The sequence below is a fragment of the Garra rufa genome, chromosome 16, assembly GCF_049309525.1.
Source record: "Garra rufa chromosome 16, GarRuf1.0, whole genome shotgun sequence".
Taxonomy (NCBI): domain Eukaryota; kingdom Metazoa; phylum Chordata; class Actinopteri; order Cypriniformes; family Cyprinidae; genus Garra; species Garra rufa.
The window spans coordinates 19,044,446-19,069,233 of NC_133376.1; the positions used below are offsets into that span (position 1 = coordinate 19,044,446).

General features: G+C 35.0%; 1 protein-coding gene across 3 annotated transcripts; it reads left to right on the forward strand.

The window, feature by feature from the left end:
* The first annotated feature begins 139 nt into the window (after nt 1-139).
* Nucleotides 140-22,644, forward strand: rnf44 (ring finger protein 44). Of its 3 annotated transcripts, none has more exons than XM_073820718.1 (11): nt 140-440; nt 6,426-6,628; nt 6,711-6,930; nt 9,670-9,837; nt 10,617-10,790; nt 12,424-12,585; nt 16,060-16,175; nt 16,326-16,413; nt 16,680-16,801; nt 16,884-16,983; nt 18,320-22,644. In XM_073820718.1, the coding sequence occupies exons 2-11, from the start codon at nt 6,522-6,524 to the stop codon at nt 18,380-18,382; spliced, it is 1,320 nt and encodes a 439-aa protein (XP_073676819.1). In that variant the 5' UTR covers nt 140-440; nt 6,426-6,521; the 3' UTR covers nt 18,383-22,644. The 3 variants fall into 3 exon arrangements, with proteins under 3 accessions (XP_073676819.1, XP_073676821.1, XP_073676820.1); XM_073820720.1 differs by having other exon boundaries at nt 9,670-9,789; XM_073820719.1 differs by lacking the exon at nt 140-440 and adding an exon at nt 3,664-4,017.
* Nucleotides 22,645-24,788: the final 2,144 nt, after the last annotated feature.

Below are 24,788 nucleotides of genomic sequence, written 5' to 3' on the forward strand. Positions count from 1 at the left end.
TTTTATCTCTTTCTAAGAATTGAACATTTTTATCATACATATTTTTCTTTTTTAACACCCTACTGGCGGAAACTGAATAGTGTTCTAACGGCTTGCCATAAGTCAGCGGCCTCTAAATGCCCCTCATAGGGGGTATGTCACAAAAGCACGCAAATCGGCGGCGGATGATGCTGGGTTCAACCGAGTGCATTGATTTCTCCGAAGTCTGATGCATTCAGAGAGTGGTTGTTCTGCGCGAGATGCGAAGAGTAATGCCATATTCTGCCTTTATTCCTCTCGCCAGCTCCAGTTTGTACCTTTTTCCTAATTCAGTGGTGAAATCCACGGAATGTTCCATTAACAGGAACAGCTGAGGATCATGCCGCACCGAATATGGGAGAGATGTGCTGGATTACAAGGAGAAATGTCCGCGATTGAGATGCTCACAAATTAACAATCAGGTAACGGACGTGCCTGCGTCTTTGTGTTGTTGGCGTGGATTTCCGTGGGTTTTCACGGTCTTGAATGCTTCGCACAGAGCTATCGGCGTGTTTTTATGCCTTGTCCCCCTAAAGCCTTGAGCCCCTCCTTGTTTTGTTGCTGTAATGCTGTAATGTTTACATTGGATTGGAAGTGCATGGATGGATGAGACGCGGGTTTGCTTGTTTCGCGCTTGCCTCAGATGTGCGTGATCGTGTGCACGCGCAGCGCAGGTTACGCTGGAATCGGGTTTAATTTAGTTATTTTTTTCCGTGAGTTAAACATTAGCAAGGAAGGTTACATTGCGGTGTTTTCTCTGCAGTGAAGCCAGTCGAGAGGCCCGTTGAAAATGCTGCAAAAATGATTTTGACCTTTGCGTACTCAGACGAACTAGACTCAAAAGATAATTTAACGAAAAACAAATGCTACCCTTTGCCCTCATACAGTCTGCTTCATGCGTTGCATGATGCATTTCTCTACAGCAGATAAAATCCGTGTTATTTTTTAAGATGTCAGTTCATGAACTTGAAAAGTGCATTGAATAAAGAAGATGTTACTTTGACCGCCCCTCAAGTAAAGACGCTTGTATGTGTTTCTGTCCGCCGGCTCGCCATTTGGCGCAAGGCTTATGTAACAGACTGGGCTGTGTCACACTGTCTCTGATGGAGAGGCGGATGAGAAATGCTAGAGAGAGAACACAGTTAGATGTTCCCAACATGATGTTCTTTCCTGCTTTACATTTAGCCCACAACAACAACAACGATAAATTAAATGTTTTTTATTATTATACCATAATTTAAAACAGTGCTTTGCAATGACACTCATTTATGAACAAATGTAAAAAAACAAACAAACAAAAAAACAACGTAAACATGAAAACTACTTCTATTTCACTCTAATTACTCTTTAATTTTAGTGATCACCATAATCATCACCATGTAGTAAAAATATGTATTTTTAAAGAAATTTTAACTTTGTAGTAGATGATGAAAAAGTTAACTGGTACATTAAGTTGTAGAAAATATAATAATATACTCATTTACATGTTGCAATGGTTCAGTTAATTTCTCTACAAATATAAATAGAAACTATAAATTACATTTTACTCTTTCTTGATTTAATTTATAACCGCTATGAAACATGAACATATAGAAGATGATCAATTTTTATAGAAAAAAGGCATTTAAGACAACCATGACCAAACTTTGTGGATAATAAGAAGTTCAGGAAGTGGAGACAATTACCGTCTTTTGAAGCATTCCTCTGATTCTTTAATGCTGTTTGAATGATTTAAGATGATATTAACCTTGTGAATTGCATTGTTTTAAAGGAATTAGTTAATTAGATGCTGTCTCGCTGATTTCTAATATACAGCATGACTGCTGCATCACCCTTGTTTAATAACTGCAACATATCCCTTGTGACAAACAACACCTCCTTTATCTGGGACTACCCATGCAACCTCAAAATGAATGTCGGTGGCATAATAAATCATCACCGATAACATGCTCTGCCTGCTGTGCTTATGTTTAATGTTTTGACTTGTGCACAACACAAATCATCTGACTCCATCTTTTGGATTGCAAAACACTTTTGGAAGCTGAAATCAACTCTTATAGTGTTTTCACACTTGGTTTGTTTTTGTCCGATGTTGCAATTTGCATGGAGTTTGACGTATATTTAAATGCTGCAAAAGAGAAAAAGTAAACCACTGGGAACAAAAAAAAAAAAAAAAACACTCCAGGTTTTACATTTGCATGAAAGTAACTAAATATGACATAACTATATTGTAATAATAATCTTTAATCACTGAATTTGCTGAAATGTGCCTCTAAGTACACTGCTGTTCACAAGTTTGGGATCAGTAAGATTTATTATGTTTTTTAAAGTCTCTTATGCTCATCAAACTTCAATTTATATTTGATTTAAAAAAAGAAGACGTAATATTATTGCAGAGCTTAAATTTCATCAGCGATTACTCCAGTCTTCATTGTCACACAATCCTTCAGAAATCATTGTAATATGCTGATTTACTATTTATTTTGCAAACAATATTTTTTGAATCCTGTAAAAAATTTTTTAGGATTCTTTGATGAATAAAATGTTTAAAAGAACAGCATTTATTTAAAATATTTTTTTCTAACAATACAAGTCTTTACTGTCACTTTACTATCAATTTAGCACATCTTTGCTGAATAAAAGTATTAATTTCTTTAAAAAAAATTACTGACCTCAAACTTTAAATGGTAGTGTATATTGTTACAAAATATTTCTATTTTAAATAAATGCTGTTCTTTTTTATGCTTTATTCATCAAATAATCCTGAAAAAGTATCACAGGTTCCAAAAAAATATTAAACAGCACAACTGTTTACAACATTGATATTAAAATTAACATATTAGATTGATTTTTGAAGAATCATGTGACACTGAAGACTGGAGTAATGATGCTGAAAATTCAGCTTTGCATCACAAGAATAAATTCTATTTTAAAGTATATTCAAATATAAAACCACCTTTTTAAATTGCAATAATATTTCTAAATATAACTGCTTTTTCTGTATTTTAATCAAATAAACAAGCCTTGGTGCGCAGAAAAACATCTTTAAAAACCATTAAAAATCTTTTTGAACGGCAGTGTATATATTTCATCATTTTGTATATGATGCTTTTATGATTGAATTGGGAATGTGAGAAATGTGTCTCTAAATATGCATTTTTATATCATATTTTTTCATAAATAAAATAATACTATATGTAATAGGCTATATTTTAATGCCAAAGATCCACAAATCCATATGTTTTCTTGAAAAAGCATCTAATACTTCTGGCCTGCACTCTTTTTTTTCCCTTAAGGAGTGTTAAACATAACTAAATAATTATTTTCAGTAATAATAATTTTAAAGTTTTTTGCTTTAAACGATGTAAATTGTAAATGGACTGCAGCTGAAGTTAACCAAAACGAGTGTGAATGCAAGAACTAGGCCCCCTTTTGATTCTTCTTACTTTTTGGATCTGTGTTTGTGCGCCTGTGTTTGTTTTTAGTAAAGAGGAAGTGTGAAAACATCCTTATAGTTGGGATCAGGTTGAAGCGATTCGACCAAACATCAGCATCTAAAAAGTGACTGGCTGTCTGTGTCTCTTGCGTGGTAGTTTTAGAGGAAGAAGGCGTGACTTTAGAGGCTCACAACCACCACAACAATATTGAACTGCACCCATGTCACAGATCAAGCCCAGTTTGAATGCATCGGACATAATAATAAAGGAAACGACAAGTGCACGCTATAAGAAGTTTGCTGGAGATAAGTTAGGCAGCAGAGGAATATGCATTTGTTCTTTTTATGCTGAAGATCAACGCCTGTTCAACAACAACAAACTCGTGGACGTGAACTAGGAAAAGGACGATACCTCTGTGTTAACCATGAACGTCTGCTAACTTTCCTGGACAATTTCTTTGGGATCAGTCTGTGAATTCGCCAAACGAGACACACTGCATCGTTTTAGTCGCCAAAAAAGCAGCGTTTGGACGAGTCGGAAACTCGCACGCCATTGAAAACAAGTAAGCTCGGTTGATGCGATCATACATTGCTTATTAGACACAAAGCTGTAATATTTCACCTGAAATAAAAATGTAAACACTTTAGGTATTCAGACGTTTGCATTCATGCCGTGCAGACGGTCTAAATGTGGCGTTCAAGCTAAACCATGTTTCTTTTGTCAGGGGTGCATCCCTGCATTTCCTGTTTGGGGCTTCATCTGCTCAGGCTATATGCTAGCGATAGCAGCTAAAGGCTTGAAAAGTGCATGCGATTTGTTTAATCATTTTTATGTGATGCACAACCTCCTTGTAGCATTGAGAACATGTTTGAAGAACACGAGAGCAGCTGCGGATGTTTGCATTCGCTTGTAAAACTTCGGCCTCTCGACTCTTTGTGCTATTGTTGATGTCCACTGCTGGGCCACGGTGACACTTTTAACTGTTTTATTCATGGGAAATGTGCACCGTCCTTATTTGAAGCACTAAGAATATTTAAATCATATCTACAAGCCCTTTCGAGTGAATATTTTTGATAAAACAAGGCAAGCGGGGTTTGGCGGCGCTCCTTTGTTATTGCTTTGTCTGTGTGGGAGCACATGGCCCTCCACGCTTTTGTTGTTGAAGTTACAGCTCCCCCTCTTTGTGGCAAATCAGCCCAGTCTTTCCATTAAAGACGGTTTGCGCTTCCAGTTTGTAATATTTGTTGGTATTTGTTTTCTAATTTTACACAACACTGTACATTTGAATGCCATGTGGAACACGATGATAAGTTTATACGTGCTTGTGTTAATTAATACACACTGTTGATTTTCACAAGAGAAAAGTAATGGAATGTTTTTAAAGTCTGTATACACCTTTTTTGTTATTAATTCTGACACGTTTCGGGGTTTGTTTTTTAAATGTAATGTACATTTACCCGATTTACTCTGATATTTACCACATTTACTCTGGTTTTGTATCTTTTCAGCTCTGTCTTCTTGTACTTCAAAGATTACACAATGAAATATCACAATCCATAAATTAATACACAACAGCTTGTTCTGGCAATTATCAGCTTATTTTGTTATTTCAATGACACTATTCTTGGTTTCAAATGTCTATTTATTAGTTTCCATTGAAAGCTGTAAATGTAATTCATACTTGCATGAAAAGTCTGGAAAATGTAGTCTACACTTATCTGAAATGTCTGGTTTTGTATAATTTCAGCTTCCCCTAGTCATCTTGTACTTCATGGATTACACGTAATGAAATATCACAATCTATAAATGAAAACAAAACAGCTTGTTGAGGCAATTATTAGAATATTGTGTTAACTCCATGACACTATTCTTGGTTTCAAATGAAAACTGATCTATTTATTAGTTTCCATTAAAAGCAGTAAATGTAATTACACTTAACTGAAAAGTCTGGTTTTGTATAATTTCAGCTCCCCTCAGTCTTGCACTTCAAAGATTACAGCTTTCAGGTGATGTATAAATCTCAATTAAAAAAAAAATTGACCCTTATGACTGGTTTTGTGGTCCAGGGTCACATTTGACAAGCTATGTTTGTGGTACAGGCTAGAACAAAAGGATCTGTGAACAAATAATATATGCATTCTTTTCCATGCAACACTGGCTGACAAAGTCAGCAGTTTTTCTTTTACTAAAATATAAGTATTATTTAATGTGAGGTTGGGATTTTAACCTGGTTCTCCCTGCATGTTAAACAAAAAGTGTACCACAGGACTAATTTGCCTCATGTTTTGAAAGTCTGAGATAGTCACTAATGCTAAATGATGTATAACCTATTTGAAAGTACTGTATTTGAATTTAAAATGGCAGATGTAAAGGTTTTTAGTAAATAATAAATACAATTTTAAGACTGTTCCTCTCTTAAAGCTGTCAGAAGTCTTGGGGACTACTTCTGTATAGAGCTGCAAAACGATTAGTTGCGATTAGTCACAATTAATCGATTAAAAATAAAAGTTTGTTTGCATACTATATGTGTGTGTGTGTGTGTGTGTGTGTGTGTATTTATTATGTAAATACACGCACACACATACATATGTAAATATTTAAAAAAATATTTGTATGTTTTACACAAATCTAAAATATTTTCCTTAATATATTCATGTACGTGTGGGTGTTTGCATAACTTATTTTCAATCGATTAATCGCGACTAATCGTTTTGCAGCTCTACTTTTATAGTGTTCTTTGTGGAGCTTGACAGGCATGGTTACTGTATGGGGAAAAAGCAATGAGAACACAAAAAATAGCATTGGGGTTTAAATGGCATTAGGGTGAGTAAATAATTACAGAACTTTGGTTTCTAGTTGTACTGTTCATATGAAGTTAGTCAAACGTGTTGAAAAGGGTTTTACCAAGGATTCTGCTGATTATCTCTATATCATTATTCACCAAATCAATTTCTCTTGTGTTTCAAACAGAGTCCCGACAATCTGAGGCTGTTAGACACAAGTGCCTCTTGCACTACTGGTCCCCCCCACCCCAGGCAGGTGTGACTCGTTCATACGACGTCACAAATGCGACCATGGGAAGTAGCAGTGAGTAGGCGGCCATCAACAGCCCCCTTAAACCAGAGGAGGGTCGTCGGGGAGCCTTGCATCACCCCTCTGCACCTCAGGAGAAGGTGAGGTGGCTGTTGTCAATTTGAGTTAATAAAACACATCTGCAGAGTGTCTGCTTACAATCTGTGTGCCTTCGTGTCCTAGTCCTCCAGTACGACGCCAGTGGGGACAGCGAGATAGACCTGCTGTGCACACTTCCCTACATCAGGATGAGAACTTCCACCACCCTGTCTTCTCCCAGCATCAGCAGATTCCTTTAGATGAGACCAGGCAATATAGCCACACCAGTGCACCTCCACGCATGCTGCATACTGCCACACAACCTCCCCAACAGAGCTCCATCATGGTGGATCTTCACGACCAGGTATTAGTTTAACAGTCATTTATTTAGACCAGGGCTCTCAAACACACTTTTCCATCTAGGTGTTGTTCTGCATTAGAAACATTCATTTCCCGTTTCCTATATAACGCGCTATTTGACGTTTACTATGTTTAATAAGTAGAGATGCACCAATTGCAATCTTTTTGGCCGATTTCAATTTACTTTTTTTTGTAAGTGTGACCTGCCGATACGGGTTTTGGCAGATTCCAATTTTCTTTAAAAGAACTTTAAATGACAGCATATACAAACAAAACCTTTTTTTTTCAATGCAAAAAAAACAAAAGCAAAAACATAATTATTCAACATTACGGTTCCCCCAATCTGGACTAGGTTACAGTTGTTCTCTCACTTAAACAACTCTCAAAATAAAATGTTCTAATGTGGTAAATGCTAGAAATAACAATTAACTAAAAATGAGTTGCTGTATATAACAAAACAGATGTTATTTCCCACTTTGTTTGTAAATGGTCATTTCCCCCCCCCAACCTTATTAAATCTTTCACATCAAATTCTTACATTGTTTTAATTATTTTGTTCATATTAAAGGGATAGTTCACCCAAAAATGAAAATTTGTATCTGCTTCCCCCAAGGGCATCCAAGATGTAGGTGACTTTGATTCTTCAGTAGAACACAAACCAAGATTTTTAACTCAAACCGTTGCAGTCTGTTAGTCATATAGTGGCAGTCAATGGGCACCAAATCTTTGAGAGTAAAGAAAACATACACAGACCAAACCAAATTAAACCCTGCGGCTTGTGACCATACATTGAGGTGTTAAGACACAAAACGATCTGTGCAAGAAATTAAACAGTATTTCAGTATTTATATATCATCATTTACCTCTGATCCACTGCAACGTTGTTCCAGCAGCTGGCACGTGACACGTCAACGTGCTCTGGCAATGTAGTTGGTAAAAAGTCAACACTCCTGGATGAGTTTGCACAAGGAAATGTAATCTTTAAGTTTTTAATCAGTTGCCAGAATCTGGTGCCCATTGACTGCCATTATATGACTGACAGACTGCAATGGTTTGAGTTAAAAATCTTCATTTGTGTTCTACTGAAGAAACAAAGTCACCTACATTTTTGGATGCCTTGGAAGCAAGCAGATAAACATTACATTTTTATTTTAAGAAATCCCTTTAAGAAACTGTAGAGTTGTTGTTCAAATGAAATCAGTATCAACAAACCATATCTTTCCACTGCAGGAAATACAGAAGCTGCATCTGAAGTGGCATTAAATGTATTTACACAGACTGTTTGATGAAGCTAAGGTGATATAAATGCATTTACACTGCAAAATTGCAAATGTATAAATAATGTCATAAATATTTTTTAAACATACAAATAAGAAATGTTGGAGATGTTTTGATGACTGAGTCATTTTGTCATTCATTCAACCAATTCGTTCAAACGGCTGACTCATTCAGAAATGAGGCAAGTGACTGTCTTTATGAATGTGACTTTGATTGGAACCATTTCCGTCAGCAAAATTGGGCAAAAACATTAAATATTGTGTCTAAAAAGTGAGTCATTATATGAACTTCTACCGCAGTATGTATCTATACATTTCTGTAAGTGCTGTTGTGCTCATTTGTTTTGATTTCTGCACCAGTCCCTCTCACACACTCACTCAGGCTGCGCGAGCCTCATCTGGCATGACAGAAATACATTATCAGTCGCCGTAAGTGTGACGTCAAAACAGACCGGTCCGATCAGGTGGAAAGTCGGCTAATTCGGGTCCCTGGCCGGTCGATTGGTGCATCTCTATTAATAAGTATACAAAAAATAAAGATATCAAAAATGTTATATCAGTGATAAAATAGTAATTTTCACAGGTTTTTTAGCTGTTTCTTAGGCTACAGTTGTGCTTTTATATTTTCTTTTCAGGCCTTGAATGAGTAAAAAAAAAATACAAAGTAACACTTTACAGGCCTTTTTTCAGGCCTTTAATAAATATAAAAATAAATTAAGAAAAAATCTTATGAAAAAAATCTATTTAATTGTATAAAAACTACAAAATCAAACGTTTTTGACTTTTTTGTTGTTGTTGTTTCTTACTTAGGCTACAACTGGGGTTTTCTGTTTGTATTTCAGGCCTTTAAAAAATATAATTTAAAAAAAAAAAGTTTTTACCTATACTTATTTAATTGTATAAAAAATATAACACTGTTTTGACTTTTTATTGTTACTTAGGCTACAACTGGGCTTTTTTATTTGTGTTTTAAGTCTTTAATAAAATAAAAAAAATTTAAGAAAAAGTATGAAAAAAATCATCTATTCAATTGCATAAAAACTATTAAAAAAATTGGGCACATTTTTATTGTTACTTGGGCTTTTATATTTGTTTCAGGCCTTTAATAAATATATAATTTAATTACAGTTTTAAATACATTCCCAACATTTTAAGAGAATTGTCATTCATTCTTGGGCTGCAATTGGGCAATTTCAAGCCTTTTAATAAATATGAAAATAAATACATTTAGAAAAGTATATAAAAAAAAATCCTAAAGAGAACTACAGGGACTGGACCTTAAACCAAAATGTAGACTACAAAAGTTGATTAATGAGCCAGATTTAAGCATAAGTTGGTATTTTGAGACTTTTAAGATGTGAAAGTAATGTGTGTAGGAATCACACTGCGGTGATGATGAATATCAAAGGTAGTGGTTTTTGTTTTTTTTTAACAAATAACCTGAACTTTTTCTGTTGTCCTTTAAGATGCATCAAGGATCAGTTCCGATATCTTACACAGTTACCACGGTGACGACCCATGGTTTTCCCATCCACACCGGGCAACCTATCCCAGCCTGCAATGCTCAGCAGCTCCCAGCATGCTCGGTAATGTTCAGCGGACAGCTCTCTCTGCTCTGCTGCCTTCCTCCTCCAGTGAGTTTGAAAAGGAAGAGCTGGAATGTCAGTGAAGTTTGTGTAGAGCACACCTAACATGTCCCATCGCTCCAGCTTTACTTTAGCCGACGTATGTGTGTCCCAGGCAGCCATTATGCCCACCTGTCCTCTTAGCCCAAGATACTCTTTTATGAGTGTTGTTCTGTATGTCCCTCTCATGCTTACACATTAGGCATTGGTAAACAGCTACATTCCACTTTTTGATTTTCATTTAGGCTTTTCCTGTGTCTCTAGAATGCGTAATGACCTTTTTTATGATGCAACTTCCAAGGGGCACTGTGCAACTCCCCTAGTTTTTGTTTATATTGCCACTGCAGATGTCTGGGGTGCTTTATTTTTGACATGGATGGCAAAGGTGCTAATTTCACCATCTGCTCTAGTCATTGCATTTGTGTCAACATGTCCACCTGTATTTTTTATGTGGCCACAGTGATGTACAGTGGAAAGTGTCTTAAATTATGCAGGATATATAATTGTATTTTCAGTCTTCTTTGCATTATACATGCTTAATAAATATTTATAATTAATTATACAAAAAAAACAGTAAAAGATTTCTCCATCCTTAACTATAATGCTTTTGAAATAATTGAGAGGATAGTGTAGAATAGTGAAAACATTAGATATGCTTTACTCCAGAGTATGTTAGCAGTATTAACAGTCTTTGTCAAGTCATTGCCCATACTCACTTTCCTCATGAGTGTATGTATGGTGTTAGTGACACTTCGTTGTCTGCTGTTTCTCTTTCTGTCTGTCTGCAGCTCATTCAGGCCTGCACCATGCAGCACTTGCCTGTGTCCTATCAGGCATTTCCACCATTGATCTCTAGTGAGCATTTTATCCTGCACCCTAGTCCACCAGTGCCGCCCCACCAGCCTCCTCATCTGCCTCCACTCAACCAGTTTGTCCCTATACAGCCCCAGCACCCGCGCATGGTGAGTGCAGATCACATTACTGCTAAATGTCAAATATGAATTTCATATGATTTTATATAATTGCAGGAAAACTTCTTTTGTGCATTTCATGTAAGTTATGTTGGCAGTGTGGGTGGGTGGCATGACCAAAATCATCTTTGTATGAGTAATTTTATATCAGGGTAGCTGTAAATGTAGTGATACAATTATTTTTACTGGAAATTTAAGACAAAAACATTTAAGTAGTCATAATGCGTTTTTTTTATAAAAAGTAAATGTAGTAAATTTATTTTGCTGGAAATTCAACATAAACATGTTGTAGTTGTAGTAGTAGTTGTGCTGTTCTTTTATATAATAAAACATTTAATGTCATTTGAATTTCATTCTTTTGATTATATATACACTACCAGTCAAAAGTTTTTGAACAGTAAGATTTTTAATGTTTTTTTTTTTAAAGAAGAATTTATTTGATCCGAAATACAGCAAAAAATATTTAAAATATTTTTACTATTAAAAAATAACTTTTCTATTTGAATATATTTTAAAATGTCATTTATTCTTATTCATCATTACTCCAGTCACATAGTCCTTTAGAAATGATTCTAATATGATGATTTGTTGGATTCTTTGATTAATAGAAAGATCCAAAGATATGCATTTATCTGAAATAAAAAGCTTTTGTAACATTATACACTATACCATTCAAAAGCTTGGAGTCAGTGTAATTTATGTTTGAGAATGATAGAAATTAATACTTTTATTTAGCAACGATGCTTTAAATTGGTCAAAGGTGATGATAAAGATATTTATAATGTTACAAAAGACTTCTATTTCAGGTAAATGCTCTGATAAAATTCTTCTGAACTTTCTATTCAACAAAGAAACCTGAAAAAATGCTATTCAGTTGTTTATTTATTTAATAATAATGTTTTTTGAGCAGCAAATCAGAATATTAGAATGATTTCTGAAGGATCATGTGACTGGAGTAATGATGCTAAAAAATCAGCTTTGAAATCACAGAATAAATTACATTTTAAAATATATTCAAATAGAAAACAGTTATTTTAAATAGTAAAAATATTTCAAAATTTTACTGTTTTGCTGTACTTTTAATCAAATAAATGCTTGGTGAGCAGAAGAGACTTAAAACATTAAAAATCTTACTGTTAAAAAACTTTTGACTGGTAGTGTAATTAGATGACATACAAACTAAAAGATAGGCTTGTTCTTAAATTAATAAATTTGTCTTTCATGCAAAATAATTTTCATATTATGTAATACTTTAGTTAAAAACAAGATAAAAACTGTGCATACATTTATGTGATTGGATAAGCCATGTTTAAAGGTTAGGAATGCTGAAGAAATAAGATTTTGCTAGCTAGCACTGCACAACTTTAATTTATAATTCCCAGTGTTGAGTGTAGTGCGCTACAGTAATATGTGTAATGTGATTACTGTTCAGACAATCTAATTAGTAAAGCAATCCCTTTACAATCTAGAGAAAACAATAAGTCATGAATAAGATTAATCCCCACAGCTGATTATACTCTTAATAAATCATTTAAAAAACAGTGTTGAATACTGGCGTGACAAAATTAATTCTTTTTAAAGTAGTAGCACATGATTTTACGGTACTCATAGTCAGTGTGTTCAGCCTCTGCAGAGGGTGGAGAATGAAGTGGATCTGCGAGGAGACCAGCATCCGTTAGGAACATTCTCTTATCCTCCAGCCCACCATCCACCAGCAATGACCCCCTCCGTCCCCCTCCAGTACCTGCCCCAGGAACCCCTCCATCAAGAGCTACCCTACGGAGTGGTGAGATGTCTTTGCTTTTGAATATCAACAAAGCATACAAATCACCATAATCAGGTCAAAAATCAAATACTGATTTAAATGAGCAGCATTTGCATAAACAGGTAATGACATCAAGCAAAAAAATAATTGCAATTAATGTAGAGAATAGTGAAGGTTTACTGGTGTGGATTATTGTTTAAAGTACCCATGAAATCAAAATCTGAAGTTTTTTGGCTTTTAGTATGAATATGTTAGCCTTAAGGTGATCTGTAAGCTAGTGTGCTCCAAAACAATGAAAAAATTTGAATTTAGAAGATATATGCATTCAAAACTTGTAATCTCTAACTTGCACCAGCTTCTCACCAAACTTTCTGTCCAATCAAATGCTCTCTGAAATCCAAAGGGTCCCGCCCCTTCACTATAAATAGACGCTGCAGTTGAAATCAGTCACTTGTTCACAGAATTAGTATTTTCTGTACAGTGAAGGGCAAGTAGTGCACTATCTTGGGGATTGGAAATGATTCAGACAGTGTACATATGTTTTCCATTAGGGCAAATGAAGTTGAACAGTTGTACAGAGCATGTACAGTCTGCTCCGATCCAGAGACACGATACGATACGATTCGATGGAACGATCATAACATATCAGACATTTTTAAATTCTACACAGAATGCCATTTTATATATATGTGTGCATTATTTTCTAAGAATTCTACGGCCCGTCGTCAATTATTCCTTACATGTTCAAAGCACTTCAGTGGACCTAGTGTCAAATAATGGTAAACAGTCATTTTGAACAGTAAATTATATTATAAAAAAAAAAAGTCTTCACAAACTTTTTTTGGAGGTTGGTTCGACAAAGCTTTGTCAAAGTAAAAGAAGTTGAAAAAATTCTTTGTTTAGTGTTTTGTTTACAATTGAACCGTTTGACAGTTGAACTGACAGTTGACATTTGGAGAAGCATGGGATTTTTGATTGTGATACAGAAAGACTGTAAGTTAAACCAATTAACTAAAATTCAGTTTACTAGATCAGAAAAATGTATTGAAATGGTTAACAGGTTAAAAGACTGCATCTCGTTTGGGCAACATGAAAATTAAGTTAGCCCTATTTATGTACTTATGTACTTATTTATGCATGTTCCTGTTCTTATTGTGGATAGTTAAATGGTAGAATCAACCATCTGGAATTAACCTACTTTGCCTTTTTATAGATGTTTTTTCTGAACGCGGAAGTCACGCCTGACTTATAACCTGAAGAATGCTTTGCATTTCCAGTCTCCAGTGTTTCTAGTCAAATTAGGTTATATTCAGAGCTGATAATCTAATGTTAAACCTATTAAAATGTTTTTAAAAAGCACATGGCTCCATGGCGCCATCACTTTGCGATGTCGCAATGACCGTCATTTGTCAGTGCCTTACTCCTCAAAGTTTAAAGAGTGTATAGATGACACAAAGCTGCCGACGTTAGCTACATTAAAAACAGATGGGCGTTATTTGAATGGGTTCCTATGGAGACCGTAACAAAAGGGCATCCAATCTGACGTTAAAATTCGTAATGACGGCGCTCATCGTTTACTCAGGAAAAAGGTTTATTGATTTCATTTACAATGCATAGGCTATTGGATAATACGTTTTCATTTGTTCAGTTTTTCTAAATTGGTCTGGTTTTTGACTTTGTTTTACTGTTGACATGCTCTCTACAGTCCTCATACATTATATGTACACATTTGCATTGCTCTGACTGGTCTCTGTAGATCCCTCCTGCTCACATGCCACAATTGGTTGATTATGTGCAATGCCTGCACACTATTGGTCAAACTACTTTTCAGTCATTACCTTCAGCAAGTATGAAAACAATAGGAAAACAAAGCCAAAACCCAGGCATTTTAGGCAAATTAGAAATTCCAGCCAGGACATGTCCGGGAAAAGGAGGACGTACGGTCACCCTATTGGATAATATTAATTGCCAAATGTGACCCTGGACCACAAAACTAGTCATACGGGTCCATTTTTGAGATTGAGATTTATAGATCATCTGAAAGCTGAATAAAGAAGCTTTCCATTGATGTAGGGTTTGATAGGACAATATTTGGCCAAGATGCAACTATTTGAAAATATTGAGAAAATTGCCTAGTTCCAGGTTGTCCAAATAAAGTTCTTAGCAATGCATATTACTAATCAAAAATTAAGTTTTGATATATTTAAGGTAGTATTTACAAAATATCTTCATGGAATATGATCTTTATTTATTATCCTAATGATTTTTTGGCATAAAAGAAAAATCAATAATTTTGACCCATCTAATGTATTTTTAGCTATTGCTACAAATATCCCGTGCTACTTAAAGGAGTGGTTCACTTCCAGAACAAAAATTTACAGATAATTTACCCACCCCCTTGTCATCCAAGATGTTTGTGTTTCTTTCTTTAGCTGATAAGAAATTGTTTCTTGAGGAAAACATTTTAGGATTTCTCTCCATATAATGGATTTCAATAGTGCCCCCACTTACGAACTTCCAAAATGCAGTTTAAATGCAGCTTCAAGGTCTCTAAATGATTCCAGCCAAGGAAAAAGGGTCTTATCTAGCAAAACGATCAGTAATTTTCGAAACAAACTGGCAATTTATATACTTTTTAACATCAAACGCTTGTCTTCTGTCTGCGTAAACTCAGTTTTTTTGGTTCAAGACAGTTAGGGTATGTCGAAAACTTCCATCTCGTTTTCTTCCCCAACTTCAAAATCATCCTACATTGCTGCAGAAGAACCGACCCAGTGTTTACAAAGTGAACATGGAAAGAAGATCAAACACCCTTTACAAAAAAAAGGTAAAAAAGTGATATAGGGCAATTTTGAAGATGGAAAAAGAAAACGAGATGGGAGTTTTTCGACACACCCTAACTGTATTGGTTCGAAGTACAAAGACTAACCAGAAAAAACAGACGAGCATTTGAGGTTAAAAAATATATGAATAGTCAGTTTGTTTCAAAAATGACAAATCGTTTTGCTTGATAAAATCCCTCTTCCTTTGCTGGGATCGTTTAGAGCCATTTGAAGCTGCATTTAAACTGCATTTTGGATGTTCAAACTTGGGGGCACCATTGAAGTCCACTATATGGAGATAATTCCTAAAATGTTTTCCTCAAGAAACATAATCTCTTTACAACTTAAAGACATGAACATCTTGGATGACAAAGGGGTGAGTACATTATCTGTACATTTTTGTTCGGGAAGTGAATTAATCCTTTAAGACTGGTTTTGTGGTCCAGGGTCACATATAGCCTCAGTTTCTTTTTTCTTTTCAGGAATCAAACCACAAGTGGCTTATTTCTAGTCCACTTTGCATGGTAAACAGGAATAGGGGAGTATATTTTAGTCTCGGGTTGCTCCAGGGGGATTGTCCTTGTAGTAGAAATCCTGCCAGCTTCAGATGAGATTTGCCAAATAAATAATAACAATTCAAAAGGTACTCATGTGTTGTTGTCTGTTTTCTTAGCCATATCCGCACATGCTGGCGAGGCGTATAACTGGACAGAGGTACCGATTACAGCAGCCTCTGCCTCCCCCACCCCCTCCACCGCCATACTACCCCGGCTTCTTACCATACTTCCTGTGAGAGTCTCTTCTACTCTTTATAATACAAATAAGCGTTGGATGGTTACGATTTTATAAAGCCTTTGTGATATTTTTATATTATAGTGAATGAAAAGATTGTTTGCACGGAGTGTATGTTAACATTTATGTGTTTGCCCTGTGAAACAGCTCAATGCTTCCTGTGCCTCCAACTGCTGTGGGTCCTGCTATCAGTCTGGACTTGGATGTAGATGATGTGGAGATGGAGAACTATGAGGTAAATGGAGAATTCTCCATAGCAGACTTGTAAAAAGGACGTTTATGCACACATTTGCAACGATCAAGCAACTAAAAGTAATTTGTTTTCAATAAGACTGACTCTGTGGGCACGTGTAGTGATGCAACAAAGTTGAGAAAAGGTTAACTTTATAGAATTAGCCAGTTACTTTATAGAATTAAAGCTAATTTTGGAACAGAGATGATGTTGTTATCTTGTTAACAGTTTGGGTGAGGAGTTTTGAACACCTGTGATTTTTCTCTCAGGCGTTATTAAACCTTGCTGAGAGACTCGGAGAAGCGAAACCTCGAGGACTAACGAAAGCTGATATAGAGCAACTTCCGTCCTACAGGTTCAATTTAGAAAACCACCAATCTGAACAAACTCTGTAAGTGTTCTTTGGTTATATAATTTTGAAGGTTTGATTGTGACTTGTTATTGATGTTCCACTGGTTTTAATTTTCTTGCAGGTGTGTTGTATGCTTTAGTGATTTTGAGTCAAGGCAGCTACTTCGAGTATTACCCTGCAACCACGAATTTCATGCAAAATGTGTGGACAAGTGGTTAAAGGTAAGAATAATGTTTTAAATGCACAACATCTGCAATAACTAACCCTTTAAATATTAGTGTTCGACACAAATAGTTGACCAGATCAGTGCGATTTTTGAGAATTTTATGGTGACGTCTCTTATGCTCATCAGTGATGCATTTGAAAGTACAGTTAAAAACAGTAATATTGTGAAATAACAGCTGTTTTCCATTTTTAATACACTACCAGTAAAAAGTTTTTGAACAGTAAGATTTTTAATGTTTATTAAAAATGTACCCTCTGCTCACCAACTCTGCATTTATTTGATCCAAAGTACAGCAAAAACAGTAACATTTAGTAATATTTTTACCATTTACAAGAACCATTTTCTATTTGAATATATCGTAAAATGTAATTTATTCTTGTGATCAAAGCAAAAATGAGTAAATTTTTTTTCAGGTTTCTTTGATGAAGAGAAAGTTCAGAAGAACAGCACATAACTGAAATAGAAACCTTTGGTAACATTATAAATGTCTTCATCATTTTTTATCAATTTATAGCATCCTTCCTAAATAAAAGTATCAATTTCTATAATTTCTTTCCCCAAAAAAAGAAGGTATCCATGCTTTTGAATGGTATAGAGTATAATGTTAAAAAAGCTTTTTATTTCAGATAGATGCTGATATTTGGATCTTTCTATTCTTTAAAGAATTCTGAAAAAAAAAAATACTCAACTGTATTAAATATTGCTAATAAAAATTCTGCTTTGAAATCACAGGAATAAATGACATTTTAAAATATATTTAAATAGAAAACAGTTATTTTAAATGGTAAAAATATTTCAAAATTTGACTTTTTGCTGTACTTTGGATCAAATTAGTGCAGACTTTGAGCAAAAGAGACTTCTTTAAAAAAAATTACAGTCTGACCGTTCAACAACTTTTGACTGGTAGTGTATATTTTTAATTTTCTTTTTTATTCTGTCATGGCAAAGCTGAATTTTCATCATTACAGTTTTCAGTGTCACATGATCATTGAGAAACATTTCTTATTGTTAGTGTTGAAAACTGTTGTTCTGGTTAATATTTTTGTGGAAACAATATATCTTGTGGAAAGTTTTTACTGTCACTTTTGATACATTTGATGCATCCTTGCTAAATAAAAGTATTTCTTTAAAAAAAAAATCTTACTGTCACCAGATGTTTGAACGGAAGAGTATGTAGAAAATTTAAATATTGATTTAATTTATCTTAAATTTACTGAAAATAAACGTTTGTTTTTATGCCGTCTTTAATTGGATAGCCAATGTATGGATAAATCAAAGATGTATGGAAACATCTCTAACTTATAGAATTTAATCCATAACTTGTTTTGCAGACCAATCGCACCTGTCCAATCTGTCGAGCCGACGCGTCTGAAGTTCACCGCGATGTGGAATGAGTTCAGGTTTTTGTCCTTCACTGGAAAACAGCACAAATCCTTGAGTGTGTTCTGTGAGTGGGGACACCTGATCTCCAGCCAAACGCAAATCTACCCCCCACCCCGCTCCCAACCCCACCTCTACAATAAGCAATCTCGGAATTTGTACGGAACCTGTTTGACCTCTGCTGTGCGTCATTGTGTGAGTTTGATGAAAGCTACTGCCGCCTTTAGCCACTTCCGAGTTCTGGAATTGTGACCGGGTTTTAATTATTCTATATTTTTTTTGGTTGGTTCTTTTTATCGTTCTTTTTCATTACCCTGCCCTTGTTTCGCAGATTCCAAAGATAACCTGTAATACGTGTTGTGTTGGCATATTCGTTTACACAATTGAATATTCTCTAGTCGTTCGATCACAGATAATTAAAATCGTGCTTTAGTGTCATAAGGGACTGCGGGAGTGGGCCTGGATGACGGTGATTTTTGGCTTTACTGTGCAATCAGACGAGTCCGCAGGACGCGGCCGCTCCGCCGGTGAACGACCATCATAGATGCATGTTTGTATAAGTGATGGGCTGAGGGACTTGTTAATAATCTATGTTTTGCAATAATGTATTGATCATTTGAATATCTTAATCCCGATTCTCTTTTATCTGCGAATGCTGTTGTGAAGGTGTGACTTTCAGTGGTTCAGAGTTCCAAGGCCTGAGGTTAAAGAGGGAAACGTAGACAAAAAGGACTGCGAAGCGACAGTCGTAGAGACACTGAGGAAGCTGTGGCGTTTTCGCTTTTGCTGTTTGCTGGCAAGGCCAATCGGACTGGCCCATGAGAACACAGGGATGAGGACAGCACACTGCCTCTGCCAGCTCCCACCTGGCTGCACTGCACAACCCCCATCGATTCTGGACTGGCCCTCTTCATCCCGCTCCCTCACACTCTTTCTCGGCTAGATCCAGGAGAACATCTCACGGGCCTCGCGCTGACTGTTCTTTTAGTCTAGCAATATTCGAATTAACCAGATCCACCGCATTTCAGCCACAAGAGGAACGTCGGACGGCCTCAGTCCTGCCATTTTAGACGGAGGCCAAGGAGCTCGCATTTGCCTGTCCAGAATGACTTTTTGGGAAAGGGTGGAACACTTTGCGGAAAGCAATACGTGCAATGAGTGTGTGACGTGAACGCGACGTGAATGCAACGTTTGACCTGATTTTGGAGGACTAGGCTTTTTTCTTTTTCCTCGTTCGTGAGCCAAATAATCAATATACTCTACAAGATTTTAGCTCTCTGCCTTCTCAAGACCTTGACAAGCACAAACCTGTTACTAATCTTCAGACATCCTCTGTCGGTTCCTCTTTTAAAAGTATACGTTTTTTTAAGTGGTGTTATTTATTTCTTCTTTCGAGAGAGCTTTGAAGGATTCGGCGGAATGCTAAAACTTCTTTAGTGCGTTTCAGTTTGCCTCCCGTTGTCAGGTCTCAGGCCATGTTCACAGTGTAAAGTGATGTGAAAGAAAAAAAAACATTGTATGCATAGCCTTGGTGTGAAAGGTTGCAAATTATCGTCTTGTTTTTAAGACAAAAGAATGTTGAAACCCTCTGTATTTCTAGTTACGCCCTCTCCTGTGTGCCAGTTGACTGTAGTCGTTCCACGAAGATCCCGGATAGGATTCGAAATGGCAGAGATGGAGCGTTAGGGTCGTTTAAAGAAAAAAAAAAAGAATAATAATGCACTGTAAAACGCTTAACTCGTGGTTCACTCGATTCCAAAAACAAACCCGAACTTCGTTCGGGGGAAAACTATGAACTATTTGGGTATTCTTTTCTCTTTTTTTTGGTTCCCTAAGTACTTTAATAATAGGACTTTTAAATATATATATTCATGAGTCGTTTGTCCACTGAATAGTCATTGTAACTCAATAGACACACTGGCTTTCTCGGGTAAAGGGACTCTCTCAAGAGAATGTGAGTATCTTGTGTTTGCGTGCCAGGTTTTAAAAAAAGCCATTGTAATGAATTTAATCCACACTTTTGATAAGTAATCTATGTATACATATCTGTTCACTGGCATATATTTTGAGTATAACAGAAAAAAAAAATCACTCAGGGCCTCTCTGTAATTGAAAAATAAAGGAAAACAGTCCATTTCAAATGGGATTGACGCCATGGAGATATATTTGGGTATTCTGGGTTGTTTTCCTCAGGCCATGCATATTTTAAATGTAATCAACTGAACTAATATTCCTTTTATAAATAGTGGTGAATATTATTCCATTATAAGACTGGCATGCAAAGAACAAAAAAAGAAAGAAAAAAAAAACGATGAAGTGACATGTTGTATCGAGTGAGAATAGGCTTTTCGTCACTGCAGCCGATCATTAGCGTATGTTACTCGAACCTGTTTTCCAGCCGTTGCGTTTTTCCGTGTTCTTGTACTTGAACCACACATAAAGGTTGTAATCCCGTTGATAAAACGTGCCACGGTGCACACTGTTCTACCTAGACCACTTCCAAGACTATTCTTACAGTGTTTGCATGATTTAAGGATTTAAAAAAAAAGAGAAAAAAGTCACATAAAAAATGAAATCTGTATTTTCAGTGAAAGATATCTAGACGGGGTGGGCAAGTATTTAATTGTGCACAATATGCATGCATGTCTAACCAGGTCCCAACTGGTTTTTAGGTAGATCTAGTTGGCTTTGGGTTCTGGGTGTAGGGGACTTTCTGCTCAGCTGATAACTGCCATGCACTGTACTGCACACATTTGTAATAGAACCGAATGACTACAAGATTTTATTGTGCTTGTACTTGCAAAAGAAAAAGAATCAAACTAAAGAATAATACTATAGGACGTTTCAAACTGGACTTGACGCTTGACTTGACGCCAGTGGGAAGATGATGGAAAAATGTGATTTGATAGGCTCCTCACCACATTTGTGCTTCTATTGTTGCCTCAGTTACTGACACACTTGCCTGGAATCTAGATAACGGAAAGCCATATAGTAAAAAGGTGCTAGATATTCTATATTTAGGTGTAATGCTACATTCACATAAGAGAATGCAATAGTTTGTTATGGGTCTCTATTCATACAGCATGCAGTGCTACTAGTACCCTCACGGTGGTCACAAACAGTTAATAACATTATCAACAGGGGTTTCGATTAAGAAAAACAAAAAAATACAACAACAAAAAAAAGACGACTATTTAGCTTTACTCGTATGTGCTGGTAGACCGTTTTCAAAGGATAACATTGTTTTACTGCCCGAGTGATCAGATTCAATACATCTGCCTTAAATCAAAGTAGTTGGAGGTTTCGCGTGGGTTAAAACACACACATACGGCGTTTTCGCTCCTTCACCAAAACGGTCAGAAATATATGTACCTGTTGTACGGTTCGCTCTACCTTGAGCATCTGTAACTGTTATGGTTTCAAAATAAGTTGTTGATATACACGCAAGCACTTTTGCTTGGGGTAACCGGCTGTGGGCTATTTCTAATATATCCTTATTTAGATTTCTAAAGGAATTTTTCATAATAACCAAGATTCCTTGAAAACCTCAGTGTTACCTGTATTGACTTACTAAAAAGAAAAAGGACAAAAAAACAACAACCTATGAGTTATGATGATAAATAGAATCTTGTAGTCTTTCTGTGATTCAACTAATAAATAATCTCACAGCTTGTGTGGTGGAAAATTGTGTTCCAATAAGCAGCTAAATACTTTAGGATTTGTGATTTGTTGATTGCTCCATAGACGCCACTGATTGTTTACCAATGATTTCTTGCTGTGGTGGGATAGTGGATTGTTTACTGTTCTATTCTCCTCCTGGCCTTTAGGGGTCAGTCATTGCCTGAACTCCAGACTACCCAGCCAACAACAGGGCCAGGGGCATGTGTTCTGTGTTAGGAAGATATTTTGCTTTGGTACTTGCACATTTACAGTTACCTCATTTTTGCCATGTTTGTATTTGAAAAAAAAAAAAAAAAAAAAACTCCAATAAAAAAATGAAATAAAAAAGCTAATATATATATTATATATAGGAAATGGTTCTTAATGCTATAATTTTTTCATTCCATTGGAATCATTGTTTGTAGCATTTAACATATAACTAGTTATAGTGTATTATAAATACATCTGTATACTGATTGAAATTTTTAAGATTTGTACTTTTTTTAAATGAAAGTTGCTAGTTCTGCTTTACTGAGTAGTGCAATCATATTTTTTTTAATTGTGGCTGATTGGAGAGGGTTGTTCACTAATAAATGTGTGATGTATACTCATACTACACTGACTAAAGTAATCACTGCTTTAAACGTATTGCACAATACAGATGTGTTGCAGTTCAGTTACTTGTCTGAGGGTTTCTGTGTCTCCAAAAAGTTAAAAGGTGAATCTAATAAAGAATGCTCAGGTCATATTTCTTCATTTAATCAAAAGCAATAGACTTTATTCAGGTTAGATGGCATATTGAATTTGATGTGGATGTAAACAAGGCTGTGACTTGGTCTTTAGAGTGGCACGCATGCACTGTAAAAAGTATATAATCATTTTTACATCTTTTAGAACTTTTTCGTCAGCTGAATTCAATTCGGTCTCTCACAGTCTTGTCACAGTCAAAAAAGTTCTATAATATATTTTGTATAAAAAAATATTCTGTATAAAGTTAGACCTAGAGATGCACAATATATTGCTGTTCTATAGGTCAATATCTGCCTCTTGCTGTTAAATTTGTTTTAGGAAGATGTTCGATGTTAATTTTCTTTTTTTTAATAAATATATACAATGCTGCTCAAAAGTGTAGGATCAGTAAGATTTTTAAAGAAGGCTTTTTTGCTTATTGAGGCTGTGTTTATTTGATTAAAAACACTGTAAAAACTGTAATATTATGAAATATTAATGCTATTTAAAATAGTGGTTTTCTATTATATTTTAAAATACTGTTTCCTCTTGTGATGCAAAGCTGAAATTTCAGCATCATTACTCCAGTATTTAGTGTCTCATAATCCTTTAGAAATCTAATATGCTGATTTATTATCAGTGTTGAAAACTGTTGGGCTGATATATATATTTTTTTGGAACCTGTGATACTTTTTTTTGAATTCTTTGATTATATAAAACATTTAAAAGAACAGCATTTATTTAAAATAGAAAACTTTTGTAACAAACACCTTGTTCAAAGTTTGGGGTCAGTCAATTTTATTCTTTCGCTCTTTGAAAGAAATTAATACTTTTATTCTGCAAGGATGTGTTAAATTGGTAAAAAGTGATGGTAAAGACTTGCTATTCTATTTAACTTTTATTTATCAAAGAATCACAAAAAAGTATCACAGGTTTAAAAAAAAAAATTAAGCAGCATAACTGTTTCCAACATTGATCATAGAAGTAATAAATCAGTATATTAGAATGGTTTCTGAAGGATCATTTGACACTGAAGACCAGAGTAATGGCTGATGAAAATTCAGCTTTGCATCACAGAAATAAATTATATTTATATTATATTTTTTCTGTATTTTTGATCAAATAAATGAAACTTTGATGAGCAAGAAAATATAAAAAACATAAAAATCCCCAAATTTTCAGCGACAGTGTATATATATTTTGTATCATCTAGAAACAGTCATAGATTATTGCAAAAATTTAACCCTTTAAGAACAAAAGTGCTCATGTAAGGTTATCAGAGCTGTGTGCTGGTGATTAAAAATTTAAATAATTATATTTATATATATATATATATACACACACTCTACCAGTCAAAAGTTTTTGAACAGTAAGATTTTTAATGTTTTTTTTTTATAGAGAAGTCTCTTCTACTCACCAAGCCTGAAATATATTAAAAATATTTAATTTTATTCTATTAAATTTTTCAGCATCATTACTCCAGTTTTCAGTGTCACTTGATTCAGAAATCATTGTAATATGCTGATTTGCTGTTTAAGAAACATTTATTCTTTTCAATATTTAAAAAAGTTGAGTACATTTTTCAGGGTTCTTCGATGAATACAAAGATGAGCATTTATCTGAAATGAAAAGCTTTTGTAACATTGTTATACCATTCAAAAGCTTAGAATGAGTTTATGTTTTGGGGGAAAGAAATGACAGAAATTATTACTTTTATTTAGCAAGGATGCTTTAAATTAATCAAAAGTAATGTTAAAGTCATTTATAATGTTACAAAAGATTTCTGTTTTAGATAAATGCTTCTTCTGAACTTTCTATTCATCAAAGAAATTTAAATTAAACTCAGCTGTTTTCAACATGATAAATGTTTTTTGAGCAGCAAATCAGAATATTAGAATGATTTCTGAAGGATCATGTGACGTAATGATGCTGAAAATTCAGCTTTGAAATCACAGGAATAAAATATTTTCAAATAAAAAACTTATTTTAAATAGTACAAATATTTCAAAATTACTGTTTTTGGATCAAATA